The sequence below is a fragment of the Maniola hyperantus genome, chromosome 14 (assembly GCF_902806685.2).
Source record: "Maniola hyperantus chromosome 14, iAphHyp1.2, whole genome shotgun sequence".
NCBI classification, from domain to species: domain Eukaryota; kingdom Metazoa; phylum Arthropoda; class Insecta; order Lepidoptera; family Nymphalidae; genus Maniola; species Maniola hyperantus.
This window is the reverse complement of record NC_048549.1, coordinates 3,956,753-3,977,967: the sequence shown is the minus strand read 5'-3', so window position 1 is coordinate 3,977,967 and position 21,215 is coordinate 3,956,753. Positions and strand designations below refer to the sequence as shown.

The 21,215-nt window shown below is 37.4% G+C and overlaps 1 protein-coding gene across 7 annotated transcripts in view; it reads right to left on the bottom strand.

Moving 5' to 3' along the window:
- Window positions 1-2,083: 2,083 nt before the first annotated feature.
- The window catches only part of LOC117988249 (supervillin-like), a 256,319-nt gene continuing 237,187 nt past the window's right edge, over window positions 2,084-21,215 (bottom strand). For all 7 annotated transcript variants that reach the window (XM_034975364.2, XM_069502873.1, XM_034975366.2 and 4 more), the window contains 10 exons: window positions 19,413-19,591; window positions 14,576-14,744; window positions 13,972-14,123; window positions 12,888-13,048; window positions 11,914-12,026; window positions 9,818-11,487; window positions 9,369-9,467; window positions 8,276-8,469; window positions 7,743-7,904; window positions 2,084-6,810 (listed from right to left, as the gene is read on the bottom strand). In XM_034975364.2, the coding sequence (XP_034831255.1) occupies window positions 6,724-6,810; window positions 7,743-7,904; window positions 8,276-8,469; window positions 9,369-9,467; window positions 9,818-11,487; window positions 11,914-12,026; window positions 12,888-13,048; window positions 13,972-14,123; window positions 14,576-14,744; window positions 19,413-19,591 (2,986 nt within the window). In that variant the 3' untranslated portion in view covers window positions 2,084-6,723. The remainder of the gene's footprint in view (window positions 6,811-7,742; window positions 7,905-8,275; window positions 8,470-9,368; window positions 9,468-9,817; window positions 11,488-11,913; window positions 12,027-12,887; window positions 13,049-13,971; window positions 14,124-14,575; window positions 14,745-19,412; window positions 19,592-21,215) is intronic.

Genomic DNA, 21,215 nt, shown 5'->3' with positions numbered 1-21,215 from the left:
ATTTGAGCCCACACCAACTCAATCGCATTATACTCACAATGGTAAGGCGGTAACCGTATAACTCTGTGCCCATGTTCTAATGCTATTTCGTCAATGACGTATCGGATCTTGGTTGGTTTGTTTTCTTTTAAAAGACGTACTAATTCCGCTTTTAACATATTCATGTTTGCATCTACGCCATTTTTACGAAGCCATGCGACGATATCAGCTTTCTTTTGGGATTGGGCAGGTGGCTTGTCAATTTGCATCGAGTGGTATGGGGCGTTGTCCATAATTATAATAGATGGTTCAGGGAGGCTACACAACATTGAGGTAAACCATTCAGTAAACTTTTCTCCATTCATGTCTTCATGATAGTCTCCAGTGGTTTTTGACGCAAAAGCCATGAGAGAACCTTCGACAAACCCGTTGATGGTTCCGGCGTGACAAATTATAAGTCGCGATCCTTTTCCTACAGGAACTTTGGAAGTAGATGCTGCTGTGTCATCGTTCCAAGAACGGCCTACAGTATGGTTAGCATTAAGCCATGTTTCATCCAAGAACACAACATTTTGCCAATTTTTGATTTCTTTCACTTGCCGTAAAAAAGTATACCTTGCCATCGCTATATCAAATCTTTCCATCAATATTTTGCGTTTGTTACATTTTTTGTATCGAAATCCAATGGTCTTCAAAATCTTCGTTAAAGAACTTTCCCCACCGAAGAATAATCCAGCTTCCTTCAGTGAATGCACCAACTTTTTTCTTGTTGGATACTCCTTCTGTAAATAGTAGCCGTAAACATGTCTTCGGATAGCATCGGCATCAAAGCTATCGATGCCTACGACTGGTTTTGCTCGTTTTCTCTTTTTTGGTGTGTGAAGTTTATTTTCTTCTGTGCCAGTCTCGCCATATTTTTTTTTAGTTATCCGTCTAACAGTTCGTTGTCCAATATTAAGCGCATCAGCTACGCGTTCAACCACTGACGTTATAGGTAAAATTGGCCCTCCATTTTGAGCTTCACGATCGAAATAGTTACGAAGGCGTATTAGGAACTCACGTGTCTGACTATTTAGAACAGTTCTCTGCGTACGTTCGGTCATATCGACGAAATCCACAACAAAGGGCTTGAACAGAGTCCAAATTAACGAGCAAGGGTCAACAGTAATGCAGTATCAATATTTGAAATCCAAAGCCAGGTCAAAACTATATCACAATCGCATTGCACTGACAGTTTATACTTTTCGAAGCAACGTCAATTCGAAACTGCTTTGTTTTGCATTGAGCATTGACGCGAGTTTGCCGGAGGTAGTAGTTGTGCTAGCCAGCGATCCTATGTGACGATCGTATTAGATTCCATTTTTAAAAATTTATTGATATTTTTTGCGATTTCAGAGGTTTGTCCACATAGTGAAAATTGTTCATATTCACAAGTACATTCACCCCTTAAATGGTGCAAACTGATTTTTCTACACTTGTATACATTTAAGAAATCAATTTAATAAATAAATTTTGAGTCCTAAACCTAAAACTACATTCGATAAAATTTATGAATCTCTGCACATCACTATCGTCAATAAAGTAATACAATTATTTCCTTCAAAGTCGTTATCAATTAATACGGAACTTCATGAGCGGACAAACGTCAAACCGGCCATCATAGCGTGCCGCTAGTTTAAGTACTCTAGAGCTGTGGAGTATGAATTTGTCAATTTGAGATGGAATAATATGTTACCAGTTCACAGTCGATATTGACCTTTATTCTCCACCACATAAAGCACTTTCTTCCGAATTTAGTTACACCGGTAGTTTGTGCCCCACATGTTGGAAATAGAGGAAAAAAGAAATCCGCTTCGATTCCCTGACAATGTAAAGTCTAACAAATAAACCTGGAATAGCGGTGGAATAGTTATACTCTATTTTGTCTCTTTTCTTCAATGTCAAATTACTGATGACAGAGAAAGACAAAACAGAGTATAACTATTCCACCGCTATTCCAGGTTTATTTGTTAGAGGGTTATATTATAATTTATTGTTTCTCTTCTTTTACAAGAGAAAATAAATTATGTATGAAGGTAACCTGGGAAATCAGATTAAAACAGAATTTATTTCAAATTTTATCAATTTATTAAGTATATCATTACAATTATTATACAAAATAAATCTCAAATACAATAATAATAATTATAGTTTAAGTAACACAACCAAAGCAAAACATTAGACATTGGATTTGAGAGATACGTTTATGTCACGGTAGGCCCGTATAGGATCGGCCGTAAATGCATTAAATATAGGTTACTTTTAATGTTAACTAAGTACAGTTAACTATAAATATTATTATGACTCGATAGTTAAAATGTTATTTTCTACTCATTGGCAGTAAATTCCTCACAATAAGGCCCTTCCGCAAATACAGTAAACACGTCTTTGGTGAATCGTCAACAAAGGGTTTCGGTGTACAAAACTATATATCCTATACTTTTGATTAAGTAATTAACATATTAGTAGAGAAGATAAATAACTCAATACTTTATTTTAGTAAATTACTTTTTTAAATTGTAAATGAAAAGTTTATTCTAGTAATTTATTTTAATGACACGTCAATATAATTCATAACGCAAAGTTTAATTTAATTTTTGGCATCGAAATTATTTTACAAAATTAACGAGTGAATGAAAATGTATATATCAAATATTGCATACGCACGTGAGTAACAAAATAATCACATAATAATTTTGTCAATAAAAATGTTTGTGTAAAGATATCTGAATTCTTGATGATTCTTAAAACAAAATCACTTATAAATAATTATATTTTCTATACAAGTTTATATAGTAAAAGATTTATGCTATAAAAAAATCCTCGAAGGATTCCATAAACGGAGAAGCAATTTACAATATCGAATAGTTGTGCAACGATTCACCATGATAACGTAAGACAAAGCAAACAAAATACATACTAAAGCTAAATTAGTTACAAAAATAATCATTTGAAATTGTAGACAACATTGCAATAGCTGTATAGATAAATATTTATGTGAGCCAGGTGTGAGAATACCGGAGAATTCGATAGCTTGTGTTATGAAATACTTTTAGACTATGTTGAAAATTAATAAGCCCGGTTCACATTATTCCAGTAACATTTCAATCAACGTTGCCGTACACGATCAAGTTTATCGTCTTTGAAGCGAACTTGAAGCGGTGTCCAATCAACTGATAGCAATATACACCGTCAAGTTTACTGGACGTCGCTTCAAGTCCGCTGCAAACTTGACCGGTAAACTTGAACGTGTATGACCAGCGTTACGCATTAATTAATCTATCGGTACTAGAATAATGCAAGGAGCATTTCTAGTGCCACCCATGTAGCCGGCGTGGTAGACTATGGCCAAAACCCATCTCACTCTGAGAGGAGACCCGTGCTCTGTAGTAAGCCGGCGATAGGTTGATCATTTCTAGTAAAGATTACTAAATATATTAAGCATTCTAGTCCAGTAAGTGGACTGCTATATTTCAACTGAAATGGAACAGTGTACCTACAGTTATTTATGCATTCCAGTGCTTAATACAGTGTTTGAGTAGTTTGCAAATCAACGACGTACGTTATTCGAACAATTCCTGTATCCAATAACTGGAATTATGTGAACGGACCATTTCGTACATAGTCTAAGGATAAAGTGTTTTTTAAAATATAATTATAGAATTTTGAATAAAAATATGGATAGTGGTGAAAAATTGTAGTCAGAGGTTATAAATAATTTTTGTTCGCTTTTTCTTCTGCCTTCAAAAAAGTTAAGTTAAAACTACACACGTTTAGAAAAAATTGTATATCTGTATTCAAGTTTACAAGATATTTGTGCAAAGAGTGGCGTGCTAAGAAGTCCTTTTCAATTTTAGGAGGGTCGTAACCATTCCATTAATTACGCAATGGCGGAGGTTTTCTCAGTATAAATCACTACACATATTATAAATGAGAAATGTTTGTTAGTTTGTCCTTAGTGGGTATAGTTAAAGACCTGGAGAGTGACATATGCTACTTTATATACCGGAAAATCAAAGAGTTCCCATGGGGTTTTTGAAAAACCTTAATCCACGTGGGCATGAGCTAGTAATGGATTGGGTAAAGAAAAAAAAATAACAATTTGGTCAACTTATTCCACCGTTTAGTTCATAAATCAATTATTATTTTAACGTTAAACTCAGTTGTATCTATATGAGATTTATCAAATATTTGACTCAAAGTCAAAATATAATTGATGAGCTGATCAAGGTATGTTCTTGTCTGGCTTTATGGAGTACACGCCACTTATTGCAAGTCAACAATTTGTTCAACATGGTCCACCAAACACTCGGTAAAAACTTGTAGCTAATGAGTAGATAAGATATGTGATGTGTTAAAATGTATAGAACTCCTGTGACTCGAAAATAAACACAAACACCATACTATATGAACGCACGCGGATTGTTCAAGAGATATCACAAAACCGGTGGTTGCACTATTTTCTGACGTCACAGACTATAAAAGCCTACCCTAAAGCGTATATAATAGAAGTATCCGTTATCTAGCGCTTTAAAAACATTACTTCGACCAGATACTCGATTATACTACAAATATTTCGCGTTTGGTTCACTAACAAAATATCGTCTACGTTAAAGTTACGACGTATTTTTTTAATGTAACAAGAACGCGAAATACAAAAATATCACTTTTAGTATACATTGCCACTTTGTCATATCCATGCGATTTTTTAAATTAATAATATAATAAGTAATAAACAATAATTTTAAAAAAGTGAAAATACATCTACAATATTATGTTACAAATATTTTTTTATTAAAAAGTAAGTATGCGGTTACGGTGCAGGAAAAAATTCAAGAAAATAGGTCTTAAAAAAAACAATAAATAAACAAACAAAACAACTATATACAAAAAAAACTACAGTAAGCGTAACATCACACTATCGATTTATTTTGTAAAAAAAACCTGTTGCTTCGACTTACACTGCGACAAGTCTCTCTTGGCACTTGAATGACATTGATAGGGGGGCGCTGTTGGAGAACAAAGCCAGGATAGCCTTGTGACATGTCTCTCAATAATTTAATAAACTATTAATTTAATGTATCTTTAAGGACAGTTTCATGTAGTAAGAAGAGTTTTATGTATCGGTTGTGAGATGATCAAAGAAAATACTAAGATTTTATTATCGAATCTCGTCACTTTTAATAAGTATGCTTTCACTTTAAAATTTTGTTAAATAATGGAGTACCTAACTAAATATAAACTTTAGCACACCAATACATTCGCACGCAGTTTACCTTAATGTCATAACCCATAAGCATAAAATTGCTTATCGTTTAGCTTCCGCGAGCGAACGCATCGGTGTACTAAAGGCGCTATTGTAGAGTTAAAAAAATCGCTAGTGTGATAGTACGCTAATAAATAAATCAAAGTTAATATTACCATGTATTGACTTACTATATATACAGCAAGAACCCATGATACGAGGGATACATTCTTTATTTTGCACATTTGAAATTGCACTTTATCACAGCAACATAAGGTCTAAATCGAAGTGAATTCGTCACAACAGTTCGAATGTTTTTTGAAGAAATTTTTAACGATTGGGAGTCTTGCTTGTATAATGGTACCGATTCTGATGACAACAAAATTTTAGAGTATTCACATCTTTTTCTTACCAATGTAAGAAGAAAAGGACAGACAAACTAATTTTAATTTAAAATTGTCAAACCTCGTGACTTTAGGTGTCAGTCTTGAGCATAATGTGTTTTATAGATGCACTAAAATTATTTTAAGTTAATAATTTAGAATTCATTTTTCGTCCTTTTATAGATATATTAAAAAGAAAGGGATGCAGATACTTGATATTTAGTTAATAATTTAGTCAGAATCAACGCCAATGTCAATGATACCATGCAATGGATGCGACAAATATAACAACATTCGATACAATTCCGAACTTCAAATCCTATCGCGTTACTACGCGCCTAATCTACGACGTTTACACGAAAATATCACGTCAACGAATACATAGTTACATTTCGTTAGTACTAAAACATTTTTTTTTGTTTCCATCGCTATAATTGTGGTGAATTCAAAGCGTGCTCCTTAACTTTTATCAAATCCTTTCAGACATTTCTCAGTAAAAAAGTACGAAATAACTGTACGGTGCGTCTTAAACTACAATAGGAATAGCCGTTAGCTGACTTCACTCGATCAGGTAACCTATATAGTAACGGCAAAAAATGGCAAATACATAATAATGTATAAAAATTACGAAATATAATCAATTAATATTTTTTTTTACACAAGGAAAATTAGTTATTTATGTTTTTTTAAATTTCGACAAGACAAAGAATACGAAGAAAATTTTCAATAATGTAACGGAAGAACTAATAAGATCTTTAAAAATGGAACTGAAGGAATGAGGGAATACGTCAACACTTTTTTGTATTTTCCATATTTTACCGGTTAAAATATAAACGCATGCCTGTGTGAGTGTGATAACTAACATTGTGCGACTGAAACAACCAACATACATGATATAAACCATATAAACATGTCACAGTACAGCAAAAGACCTGCCTTATTCTAATTTGAGACGCATAACAGTTGTACAAAATATCTACACTATGGCTATGACTCCGGCTCGAAGGACCATCAGGCCGCAATGGCGGACGACGCTGCGATCGCATTGGTGGGACACAACTCAAGATGGCCGACGGGTCAAAACAAACCAACGTCCTTCTTCATGTTGGTCTGTTTCCATGCGGGTAGTACTGAAAACTCCTCTTTGGTCATGCCGAATGCCTCCTGAGCGAAAGGAAAATGAAAAAGTTAATGGCTGAACTAAGAATAACGATGCAATTATATAAAGGGATACATTTTCTCAAACCGCTGGGTCTATCAGATTTTGCATGTACTCGTAGGTTTCCTGGTTTTTAGAAATTCCAAACAAAAGAAGCCGGGGCGGGTAAGGTAGTTTGAAAATAAGAATTACCTTCATCACCGAAATTTCTACGAAATTCAATATTTGGGATCCTCAAGCATTGTTCGGTGAAGGAAACATCGTGTGGAAATATTTGTATAGTCCGCGACAAGTTGAGATGGCAATCGGAGTATGAGGCGCAGGGACGCCCCGCACACCCGCACGTCACTCGCGCTCACCCGCACCGGGTTAGCGCGGCTGTGCGGGTGTACAGGGCTTTCACTTCCCGATTGGCATTTCAACGTGTCGCGTACTATATGCATGCATTACCATTCGAGTGCTTATTTATCACAAAATTGACTACAGTTAATTTCATTTATATTTCGTGTCAACTGGACGATGCTGCATCTTGCTCCGTCTTGTTTGCGCCTATAATAATTTTGCGTTTAATTACAATTGGCGTCACGAAAAAAGAGATCTGCTTTTGAACTTGTAAAGTGGGTCATTTATCGATCTATTTGGTGGCACGAAATATGTGCTCTACCGTGCGCTCACACCTACACACACACATTCACACCCCCCTCTCTCTCACACACACATACACACGAGTCACGACGCACGCACACGCGCTAACATTTACTGTACTGAGTTTCACTAATAAATATTTTCTATTAAAGAACAAAGTATTTCAAAGTAAATCGCAACGGCTATCAACAATTGCTTTCCACGCCGCTGTAATCAGTACAGTACTCAAGCTTACTCACTCTTTTTACCTGAAACCAACTGTAGCTACCTACTTTTGGTGAGTCACCCTTACCAGGAAATCAGGAGAAGAGAGATGTCTCTCGAGATGGTGCGGGTCGACGTGGTCGGGCAGCGGGCGGCGCTGCAGCGCGGCCAGCGGCAACACTGCGTCACAGCTGGTGAGCCGCGACAGCTCCACCGCGCCGCTCACTACCTCGCCCGCCTTGTAGCCGTGCTGCAATGTACAGTGACCGTGCGGTATTTCACAGTGTGCAAGCCTTATTGCTAAACCAAAACCCTCTGAGAACCAACGTACAGTTTGACAAGGATCTATTGGCACTTAAATGACATTGTCATTTTTCTGCAATCACCAAAATATTTATTTTCACCAACACCAAAAGGCATATACTTACTTACAATCTTACTTTACAAATATATACAATTCGAATTCCTTTAGGATCATCCCTCGTAATGGTATTTTTAGTGCGGTTCACGTCCAAGATATGTCATGACATGTCGTTGTGGCTACGACGCGACGTCGGAGCGAGTGGGCGCCAGTACGCGTCACCAACCACCACGTGCAATATTACGCAAAGAGACACTCACCGCGATGTTAGCCTCAGCGGCCTCATCGTGCTCGGCCCAGGTGTCGAACAGCGCGGTGAAGGAGTGCGGCTCGAGCCCCGCGGCCACGACGCGCACGTCGGGTCGAGTGGGCCGAGACACGCGCCAGTACGCGTCGGCTGTGCGTAGGGCGGCCGCGCGCATCGCTTGCCATCGACCCGCGAACGCTCCTACGCCTACAATAAAAAAACAATAGCATAAGTTGCAAAGTAAATCCAGAAAATGAAAAGAAGACTCGCACACGGTTCACAATGGAGTGCGAGTTCCAGATGGCAGAATGAGGTAATAGGAAGTTATTCCTATTATATATTTTTTTTATATTTATTTATTTTATTAAAGAAGAATATTAACAGTTTACAATAAGTTTGGTGCATTCATAAACTTTAAATAAGTTTTTCCGTACACCAGTGCCGTCGACAGTCGATAGGTACCTACACGTAACACATTAATTTATTGGTATACTTACTCTCACACGCATACACACACACATACAATCATACACACACTGTTGTAATTTTATTTTATTATTGTATATACCTACATTTATTCTAACTCTATTCTGTTAAAATAGTTTAATTATAATTTTAAGTAATCTCTTTTGGCCTTCTGTTATACCTAGATTTAAATTTAAATAATAATTATGTATTTACGCTGTTGATTACTTTCAAATAAACAAAATAAATAAAATAAAAAATAAATACTTAACAGCTAACTAACAATTACTTAATAATATAAACTAACAACATTGAGCTAAATGTGGGTTATTTTAAACTTAATATAATACATTAAAAAATTATTTTAAACTTAATATACATAAAAAAACAAAAAAAACACAATCATTTATATAATGTAGGTAGGTAAGAAAACGTTCATTATTAAATATCACAGCGGAGTAGTAACACACGACGAGCGTAAGACGCTCACTCACACTACTTCGTGTATGATATTTCAACTTCTGGTACAGGGTGATTACATTATTAATTTAAGTTCAATGTATCTAGTAATATTATTAATTAGTAATATTGTATTGGTTAAGCGCAGATCGTCTGCTCTCATATAAGAATTAATGTCTTACCGGTGTTCCTCTCCGCGGGCTCCAGCTCCCCGTCCTCCCCGCGCGGCCACCAGCCCTGCCACACCCACACACACTCGCCGTCGTCTAGCAGGAACAGAGCTGAAACAACACAATTTCCTATTCAGTTTCATCGTCTTTGTTTATCGTTTGTTTTTGTTGACGGGGTTAGGAAAGCCAGATACCCTATCTCCTGGGGGAAAGATTAGGTCAGGTGAGATCTACGACTAAAACCTCTCGGTGGAGACATAATGAGCCGCTCAAGGATTTAGAAATGAGTGGTCAGAACATCCACTCTACTCAAGAAATCCCCGAATAGATCTGTTTATACTATGGCCATAAAAATAAATTCTTGAGATGGGCATACTAACTTAATATAAAAAGTAGATTAGCTTGGGCTTTGGCAAATGCAAGTTGAAGAAGAAACAATGAAACAAAAGATTTAAACGTACCTGGCTGCGAAGCCGAATACAACTCCTTTTGTTCAAAAGGAAAGGGTGTCGCCAGAGTCTCATGCCGGAGCGGCGACAGCACCTCATTGGCCTCGAATTGACCGCCAAGGTCCGTGAAGTGGAACAGCCTAGCCGTCGTATCCCCTCCGCAATCCTTCGTCCCGCTGAGGACAGAACTGTAGTACTGTTTGTTGGTCACCCCCAAACCGTCGAGGAATTCCTTGGATTCCTCGCCTTCTTTCATTTCAGAGATCTTCACTTCTTCTCTTCCGAACAAGTAACTCTTTCGAGCTACCAACTTATTCGCTAGTTCAACAGCTATCTGTTTTGTGTGTTTCATACTTCGCGATCCGTGCCAAACGTATACGCACGACTTTTCTGTATCGACTAGAATTAACGACCCCCGGCTTCGCAACTGCCGCACCGAACACGAAACTTGCAGCATATAAGCTTCATTAGGAAGATTGCCCCGAGTCACGAACAGTCGGTATCGGCTCTTGTCTGTTCCTTTCTTGCCTTGGTGAATCACCAATTTTCCTTGGAAGAGATTCAAAAACGCAGCCGGTTCGTTGCCCTGGGCTACTCTCACTTGGGGTCCCTTTTCCCTATCTAATTCTACGGTAAGTAAAGCTGCAGCACCTTTTTCGTTGGACGAAGCGTCTTTGCCCTGCCAGCAGAAATACGTGCAACGATCTCTACCGGTCAAGTTGTGTTTCGATGGCTTTCCGTTCAATTCGCGACCAGTAACCGTAATTTGGTACTCCCATCTGATAATATAACTGTCGCTGGAGAAAAATTCTCCGATTTCCTCTTCATTGTCGACTTTCTGATAGTCGTACTCTTGTATAACCCACTTGCAGACAGATTTGGTTTTAATATCGTAGTGGCGCATCGACTCTTTGTCGTAATACTGTGTTCCGCGACCGACATGGGAGCCTTCTAATAAGAGATCAGGGTCTTGGTATTCGTTGGACCACATTTCCTCAGCATCACAAGGATTGATTTCCGTACTGTTGGATTTGTACTCCTGAGGTTTGACCTTGATTACGCGGCTGTAATCCGGCCAATCCAGGAATTTCTCCTTGAATAGGATAGTTTCCATATGCTGAGTTACTTTGGACAGTATTGCCCATTCTGGCCTGCTTTTGGCCGATTTGGTGGTTGTATTGGATTCTTCCCTAGCACCTTGATATGCAGCAGCATTCAAAGGATTTATATGGCATTCTTCATAGTTGTAACCCTCATCGAAGAGTTCTTGTGCTAGTTGTGCAGCCCGTCTTCGACTTTCCAAGGGAACGTTCTTCCCATACCAAATATACATTTCTGAGCCGAAGTCGAATACGATGACTTTGGATTGGTGCAACATGGCAATCTTTGGTAGCTGACCCCAATACTCTTTAATTGGCACTAGTTCATCGTCTATAACTTCATAGCACATATTTGTTTGTACGATGCACGACTCGAAGATTTCATCTTCGTCAGCACAGCCGGTTTCCACCGGTTTGTACTCCTCTATCCCCTCGGTAACTCCGAGTAGAGACCAGAATTGGTTCCAATGTTTGTTTGAGAAATTTTTGGTTTGTTCATCTATTTTAATTAATCCATTTGAGGTTTTGCAACCGAGATCCTTCGTATTCAGTATATGTTGTGCAATATCTGTGCTCCGATTTCTAAATAAACAAGACAAAAAGGTCAGTTTTAATAACAGGAAATTATTTCATTCAATTTAATGAATCGTTTAGGATTAAAGTGAAACCTCTGCCTAATATGAAATTATTTTTAAAAATTAGACTAAAAAAATTAATTGCAGATAATGCTATTTCACATCACAGGACATAACTCTTTAAAATCCATTATAAACAATTGAATACAAAAAGTTTCTTGGTTTATAATAAATGCCAATTTTCTCTCCAAGATCTTCAATTAAATATAACGACTCCGATTATATTAATTCGTCTATAATTTCACAGCGCTAATCAATTAAATGCAATTAAGGCAAAGTTGCACTCAGCAGAATTGATTAACGTAATTTTGCCTTTTAAAAAGAGTAACTGCTGAGTTTCAGGCTATTCTCAATTGAATCTGCTTTTCGTTACCTTTCAATAACATTGGCGTAGAGTCCAATGTACTGGAAAAGCTGATCGGAAGTGAGCAGCAGGAAGCAGTCGCCGCGGTTCACGCTCGTGTGCACGGGCTCCACCAGACGAGTCTGCAAAAAGAGAATTCACAATAAAGCCTTCAATCCTTAAGTTCGTTTAAGGAAACAGCCAATTTTTTTTTAAATTACCTACATAAAGAATGTTTAACAAATCCAATTTAGACACAGCAAAAAACCACGAAGGTGTAAAAAGTGTGTCATTCCGTCTACTTATTAATAGGTACATTATAATAGTGCTTCTATAAACAATTTACATTGTTTATAGAAGCAAATAGCAAACAATAACAAATATATAATAGCAAATAATAAAAACAATATAATAGCAAATACTGCGACCAGTCGTTTAAATGAACCAAATCTCTAAATCTATTTAATAAGAAACGAAATACAGAATTTTTAGAACGGAATTCTTAAGACAATGTTGGGACGAAGTACGGACAGCGCGGCGTCCGACAAAGGATTGGCGCTTGGACTTTTTAAGTGTTTGTAGATTTAAAAATTGATCTATTGTTTATTAGTCTGTTGGTAATGATGATGATAATGATGATGACGAGATAGCAAGATCTCCACTCGTCTTCATCCCTTAACCTCCAGCAACATGAATGGCTTAATACCGCGATATTGGCGACCGAAGAAGTCTAGCGTGAGAAGGCAACTTAAACAGCTGTGCAATCTTTGAAGTTCCAGAACCTGGATATAGGTCAAGAAATCCCTAAAAATATTTATAGTACGCGACAGGTCGAGATAGCAATCGGGATATGAGGCGAGGAGACGCCACGCACACCCATACGTCACCCACGCTATCCCACACCGGGTTAGCGCTGGCGCTCGCGGGTGTGCCCCCGTCTTCACCCCGATTGCCATTTCGACCTGTTGCGTACAATACTTGTCTATAGCTAGCAAGATATTCACCTGCACTCGTCTCCGTCCCTTGACCTGCAACATCATGAGTGGCTTAGTGCCGTGGCTGGGGATGTTGGTAGCCGAAGCACTCCGGAGGGCGACGTTGGAAAAGTCCTCCTTACTCGCGAGCGCCGCTAACGCCTCCGCCGCTAGACCACAGTTGGCTGTTACTGTGAACAATAATCTTCTTTTGAGTTTCCTTTGTTGTTTCCAATGACATTAAACTAGCAATATACTTCATCAAACTAAAAATACAGGCCTAAAGGTATTGCTTTCCCTTTCATAACGCTCACAGCGGAGAAGGATATCACCAGACCATACCACAGGATTAGCCAGAACTAATATGAAAAATTTGGTATTAATTTTCTTACTGTTTCTTGTTCTATTTCAAACTTTGAAAAAAATGCGCTTTCTGCCTTTATAACCTCTTTGTTTTACAATAATAAAAATCACGTGTACTTAAAAATACTTATTTTATGTTAGTGTCTATTTATTCGTTACCAGTATGAAACTGTCCAGCTATTTCTATTATCATCCTGTTAGATGGATGTGGGATTGATGGTTTGCAGACCGATAAGAGCCGATTGACGTTTTGATTTTAGGGTTCCGTACCTCAAAATGAAAAGGGTTCCGCCCTTATAGGATCACTTTGTTGTCTGCCTGTCTGTCTATCTGTCTGTCAGTCTGTCAAGAAACCTACAGGGTAATTCCCGTTGACCTAGAATCATGAAATTTGGCAAGTAGGTAGGTCTTATAGCAGACATTAAGGGAAAAATCTGAAAACCGTGAATTTGGTGTTGCATCATACAAAAAAAAAATTAAATTGTGGTTATGAACTAAAATTAGTATTTTCAACTTTCGAAGTAAGATAACTATGTATATCAAGTGGGGTATCATAATATGAAAGGGCTTTACTTGTGCATTCTAAAACAGTATTTTATTTATTTTTATGCACGATAGTTTTAGAATAATAGTGCAAAATGTCAAAAAAATACGACTGTAGTACGGAACCCTCGTTACGCGAGCCTGACTCGCACTTGGCCGGGTTTTTTTAATAATGGAGCAATTTCCGAGCAAGTGCAAGAAAACTCACTTTTCTCCTTAATCAACTGGTCGCGGATGGTGAGCGGCTGCGCGAGGTACTCCTCCCGCAAGTCGGTCCGCGCGGCCAGCGCTCGGAGCGGGTTGCGCGACGCAGCGTGCCGCCTCTCGCGCTTGGCTCGCCGCGCCCATTCGCTCGTTAGTCTGAAAGAAATCAATCATATTATAACTCATTAAGAGAATTCCGGAGCAGCTTCTTACCCTGTACCAAGCTCAAGTACGATCGTGCATGGAGTTATATAACATCGGCGCAAAGTTACCTGTCTATCGGTATACCACAGGATAAATTTCGGAGATTGTGCCTAAGAACTTTTTGACCTGGTTTCTTCTTCACCTTTCGACAATCGTAGCGCAAAGCATCGTCAAGCTCTGCACGTACGAAATGATTTGCCTTTTCGTTTCTATTTCGAACCGCTAGGATATGGAACACCCTTCCGCCATAAATTTTCCCCTGCACTTTTACCAAGTGAAGAGTGAATAAGCATATTCTAGGCAAGCGCTCTACCTTAGGCTACATCGTCACTTCGCAGTAGGTCTAGTTGCAGCCAAGCGCTTGTCTATATATTTTACGTCGTAAACATAAATGCAATACTTACAAATGTCTAGAACCACTGTCGATGGCGTCGAGATCGACTTCCACATCCGCTGTCAGGATGATCTCCTGCTGCAGTGCTGGCGCGAAGAAGGCCTGGAACGTCTCGTCGTCCGCCCGCGGAACTCGGACGTGACACCCAGATTTCTCCGCCCCTGGTGATATTTCTTCCTCTGAAAGGAGTAAGCCACGTATTATACACGCAAAACTTATAATAGTACCTTTCATTTAATGCCTCGTTGTTCTAAATATAGTGGCTAGTTTAATCAAAGTCAAAGTCAAAGTCAAATGATTTATTCAAAATAGGTAATAAATTACTCTTATTGATTGTCTGGTATAGTGTTAGATTTGTAAGATAATATAGTGGTGATAATTATAACGCAAACTTAAAACTAAAGCTACGAGGGTTCCAAACGCGCCCAGGTCTGAGAAGAGCCCACAACAAACTCAGCCGGGTATTCTTTTTATTATCACCACTTTACAAATTTATTGAAACTTATTAGAACTATCACAAAGTCGTTAAGCAACTCATTCCCAAGCTTGCTTATCATTTAAATAATCCTTTACATTGTAATAGGATTTTTCAATTAGTTTACGTTTTATGAAAACTTTGAACTTGTTGAGAGACATCTCCAATATGTCTTCTGGAAGCTTATTATAGAAACGTATGGAATTACGAGCAAATGAATTGCTAACTTTACTGAGCCTAGAGGCGGGAATTACAAGTTTATTTTTATTTCTAGTATTTATATTATGACAGTCACTTTTTTTTTTAAATTTATTTATGTTTTTATGTACGTACAGTAAATTTTCAAAAATATATTGATTATGCACTGTCATAATTTTAACTTCCCTAAATTTAGTTCTCAGCGACTCTCGTGGCCCCATACTGTATATGGCTCGAACAGCCCTTTTCTGCAGCACAAAAATAGAATTAATATCAGCAGCATTACCCCATAATAATATACCATATGACATAATGCTGTGAAAGTAACTAAAATATACTAGTCTCGCAGTTTCTATGTCTGTCAACTGGCGAATCTTTTTTACCGCATATGCGGCAGAACTAAGTCTGTTCGATAAGTTATTTATATGAGAGCCCCATTGAAGTTTTGCATCTAACGTTATTCCAAGAAAAATAGCGGTATCCACTAAATCTAATTCCTCATTATTAAGTTGCACAGTGGTTTTCACCTGCTTAACATTTGGTAAAGTGAATTTAATACACTTTGTCTTTTTCCCGTTGAGAAGCAGGTTATTAGCTTCGAACCACTGTACTAACTTGGTGAGAGAATTGTTTACTTCATCAAAAGTTGTTAAGTATCGATTGATTTTAAATAAAAGTGATGTATCATCAGCAAACAAGACTATCCCGTAATTGTCCTTAGCGAGGTAAGGAAGGTCATTGATGTAAATAAGGAACAGAAAAGGTCCTAAGATGGAACCTTGTGGCACCCCCATTTTTACAACGGATCCGGGAGATCGCTTTCCATTCACGTCTACCCTTTGTATTCTATCATTTAGGTAAGAACTCATCAATTCCAATGCTGCACCCCTAATTCCATAATGGTGCAATTTCGCGACCAATGTTTCATGATCAACGCAGTCGAAAGCCTTGGATAAATCACATAAAACGCCAAGCGCATCACGTGATTCCTCCCAGGCTTCAAATATATTTAGTATTAACTCAACACCAGCATCGGTTGTTGAGCGACCCCGTGTAAAACCAAACTGTTTGGTGTGAAATAAATCATTAATGTTGAAAAAATTAAGCAGTTGAGTTAAAATTATTTTTTCAAAGATTTTACTAAAAGTGGGTAGTACAGATATCGGTCTGAAGTTAGTGGGGTCACTAGTACTACCTGATTTAAATAATGGAATTATTTTACTATGTTTCATTAAGTCTGGAAACTCACCACAGTCAACACAATTATTGAATATTAATGCTAACTCGGGTGCAACAATATCAATTAATGATTTCACAACGTTAACGGAAATGCCCCACAGATCATTTGTTTTCTTATTATTAATTAATTTAAAAGCTTTGATAACGTCAGAGCAACTAACGTGACTGAATTCAAACATTTTATTACATTCAGGCACGTTATCCTCCAATAGTGAGAGAGCGGCGGCTGCTGAAGAGTTCAATGATTTTGTAGTAGAAACAGGAATATCTGTAAAGAAGGTCTCGAAAACGGTTGCAACCTCGGGGTCTGACGTAATCAACTTGTCATGATATTTTAGTTCAAAATTACAAGTTTTATGTGTCACTCTTCCTGTTTCTTCGTTAACTATTTTCCAGGTAGTTTTTACTACATTGGAGCTGTTTTTAATTTTTGCCTGGATATATTTTGACTTGGCTGCAATGCAATCTCTCTTAAACTTTTTGGAAAACAGTTGAACGTACTGCTTGAATTCGTCACCAGTATCATATTGTCGCTCCGCATACAATTCATATAGTTTTTGTCTACTTTTATGTAGTTCTACTGTTGCCCATTCACTAAAAACTTTTGCATTAGTAGTCAAGACCGATTTACTGGTGAATATTGAGTTAAATATAGTATTGAATATATTAAAAAATGTATTATACATTTCATCAGGACTAAACCCATTTGACAAAAATGGAAGGTGTTTTATAAGGCTTAGTCTCATATTCTCAATTCGGTCAGACGTTACTGGTACAAAGGTTATTCTACGTTTAGAATTTTTTTTCTTCAAATTTTCAAACTGGATCAACTGTCCACAATGATCCGAATCCAATTTGCTAATTATGGTTTTAGTAATTGGATTTATATTTGTAAAAATATTGTCTATACATGTGGCGCTAGTTACAGTTATTCTTGTAGGCTCCATAAACATGTTGGATAGGTTGTAGGATTTGAAAAGATTTAATAATTTGCCATTTAAAGGGCTACTTTCCAAAATATTTACATTAAAGTCTCCGCACACAATCAGCTTTTTATTTGATTTTGAGATTTTGAATAAGACTTCATCCATTACCTTTTCAAAAAGATCAAAGTTAGACAAGGGTGGTCTATATACAGACACAACAATGAATTGCTCAAGTTCAACTGAGGATAGTTCTATTGTTCGCTCAACAGACAGGCTCTCTATGTCATTTCGATTCTTGAATTTTAATTGTTTGCTAAGCAAAATTAACGAGCCGCCATGAATCGCATTGGTTCTGGTGAACGAACTACCAACCTGGTGATTACCAAAATTGAATGTATACTCATGATTTTTTAACCAATGCTCAGTTATACATAAAATATCAATATTGAAATTATTCAAAAAAAGTTCTATTTCCAGATCTTTCCCTCTGATACATTGAATGTTTTGGTGCACCAGATTGATAACATTAGATTTTTTGCAACAACTTGCAATTTCTAATTCTTTGCCGGTGAAGCTCTGTATACTTTGATGTACATTTTTCATGTGACAGGGCTCCTCCGTTGTCTTACTGTCTAGTTTAAACAAGCAATAGGGTTCCTAATAGTACAACTAAACTAAAATCAGCTAGATCACAATGTCTTGAGACCTCAAGGCATCTAACATTTTTTTTTAGGTTTTATTAGTAGAAGATCACTGATGATGTAGTGTACAGAATAGTAGTCCGACGCCTTCGATCTCGAGGTAAATGACAACGACGAGGATCTGTCAATATAGGGCTCTAACTATCTATGTTAGTTCGGGTCGCTGCTTCGTTACGCACTTAGCGCACAATGCTCTGTCTAGATGGCTTCGTTAAACCTCTGTATGTAATGTAATGTCATATATCCTTAGTCTGTGCTATAGTGGAGCGCGCCTGCCTAAAAGGTGCCTATTCATTGTTACTTATAGGCGTTATTCCACCGAGAACGAGGAAAATCTGTTGTTCCTACGCCTGAACCCTGCCCGATCGTGCTGAATTGACGTTTCCATCGAACTATGAGAGTGATGGAATAGGGAGTACACCTATGCTAGCGAACAATAGCTCCTGTATGAGTTGTCCTAGCCTAGTTAATAGACCTAGTTACGATTGACTGTCTTGGCCGAATTCGCACCATTTCACCAAAAGAGATTCGGCGGGGTGATTACATAAAACGTTGCAGTAGAGACAGCAACGCGGCAGCAGTAGCAATGCGACAGCTCATATTTTACTGTCTCTCTTCTTCTTCTTCTTATTTTGCTTTGTGGCTATTGCTGTCTCTCTCTAGCCAAACGTTTGACAGCAATGATCGCGAGATTTACGCCTGTCGCAAGCCTGTCGTGAGATACGTAATCACGCCGCTGGAAAGGTAAATCTTTCCTTTTCTATTTTGGCTATGTAGGTTTTCAGATACCCTGTATCACCTTGATCGTCTCCGAACCATTGTAATAAGAGAAGGTAAATCTTAGTAGTGCGTAATAGAATCAAGGAAGCGAATCGCTTAGTCATAAAATCATGTCAGAATATTCTTTTACATGTCAGTGTTTTAAATAAGCAGTGAATCATATGGAGCAAGATTCATAATATTTAATGTTTTTGAAGACTGGTGAGTAACATTATTTTAAAAGTGTTAAAGTGTACCCGGTATCGAATGTCAAGAGTTTATTTTATATGTGACTAGGGTTTTTCTTTAATTTTGGCGAGTTTAGCAAAAGTGGAATATTACAATACTATTAAGTCTAAAGAACAGATCAGTCATTTAATTTTTTTTATACTAAGTTTTATTTACAGTCTCTAGAGAACTGCACTTATGACAGCACATTAGCGCATGAGGAACAGATATGAAACCGCGCGTTGGTAGGGGATATTCACGTTACGAAGAAGAAGAAGAAGAAGAAGAATAGTATCTAGGTAGTTGTAGTTTATCACTTACTCTCATCGACTCGACTGATGCTCTCGCTCACAGAATGGCTCCGTTTGAACGACTCGCGGTCGATCTTGGGCACTTCTTTGGGCTTGTTGTCGACCACTGCACTCATGACCGCACATGACGCTGATCGTAGTGGTCCCGATGCGAAACCGTTGGTAGGGGATGTGGGAGCTTTGCGAGATCTGTAGATCATAAAAAATTCCAATCAGTTTTTCTGCATGTTTTTATGGATACTAGTATAGTGGTTCGCCCCGAACTAAGACCTTGCGGTATCCCATAACTCCGATAGTTATATAATGTTAACAGCGCCATCTATTAACATTATTGTGAAGTTGTGTAAAAATACTGATACCGATTAAAAACGAAATAATTGCGTTTATAATAATTATCTAATTTTAGTATTAATGTTCAAGTACAGGATATAACTGAGATTATACACAAGTTTCAATTTCTAATATGTACCGTTTTTGACATATAGCATCGAATTCAATCTCAACTTTAAAGTTCCCATTTTGCTCCGAAAAAAGCTTTTTATATTTTTTTTATACAACATTCGGCTAAATGTCATCACTTTACATATTACCTATGCTTAAATTTGAAGTAATAACGTTCAGTAATTCAGAAGTTATAAGGCTCTGACAGACGGACAGCCGTACAAGTACAATTTCACTCAAGACTCAGAAACCTCACTTCAATAAACTCGGTCAATAAGCCTGAAGATTCGTACCTATAGTACGAGCCAGGTACCCTAGGCTCCCTATCCCAAAAGTCCGTTAGCAAGCTTAACTTCAAAAAACTTCGCTTATTTTTTTTTAAATTAAGCAACATGGAGTGAAAATATTTTCCCTAATTCAACAAGTTCGATTTGCGACTCAATACTTCCATCGAAGGTCCAAAGCCTTATATGGTGCTTTAAGTCATACTGAGCGAATGCAGCGACAACACGTTATTCTCTTTATTTGGTTATATAAGCTAAATGCTTGCTACAAAACTGCGTGTGGTCGCCATAGATTAATGAAAAAAGATAGACAGAAAACGGCCCTTGATGTATTTTCGGGGAAGCCAAAATCATTTTAACATCCTCTCTATCTCAATGTGGTGCTCAAGTCGCTATAAATGGTACCAACAGATAAAATCGCACAGTTAAACAAAAAAACATTTTACCGTCTGAACGATTGCGTAATACAACGTTATGCATAAAACGCATGCACCTAACTTCAAAACAATAACTTTAAAATTGAGGCGGGTATTTATCTTTGAACATCAAGTCTGTAAGTAATCGACTATACAAATCACTTTAGTATATTATGGTAGATACAGATACTACTCTCTTTTTACTTTATTTAGAGGTTTTCGTACCTACGTAGGTATAATCCAAATACATAAAAGAAAAACAAGAAAAAGAAAAAAGAAAAACATAATCAAAGTTACACAATCTTCACGAATTGAGATATAAAACTAATTCAAATAAACTTATGGCGTTGTTAGATATAGGAAAAATCTGTTGAAATCATTACAATTTTATCTCTACCAGATTGGAATCGGAAAAAATATACTACTTTTATGTTTGCGTTTGTTAGTTAGCGCTGTGTCCGTATTTTTTCCTTAGTCTATGTATGGTCGCATTGTCGACGGATGTACTGCGCCGCTTTGAGACCAAATCGCCTTGGAGTGTAATTCAATTTATCAACTGCTACGCAATGAAGGATAACGCCGATATAAAAATACCGTGAGAAATTGTATCGATATTTTATTTTCATTACTTTGTAAAACTTTTCCTGGATTAAATCAAAATTTAAAAGTTCA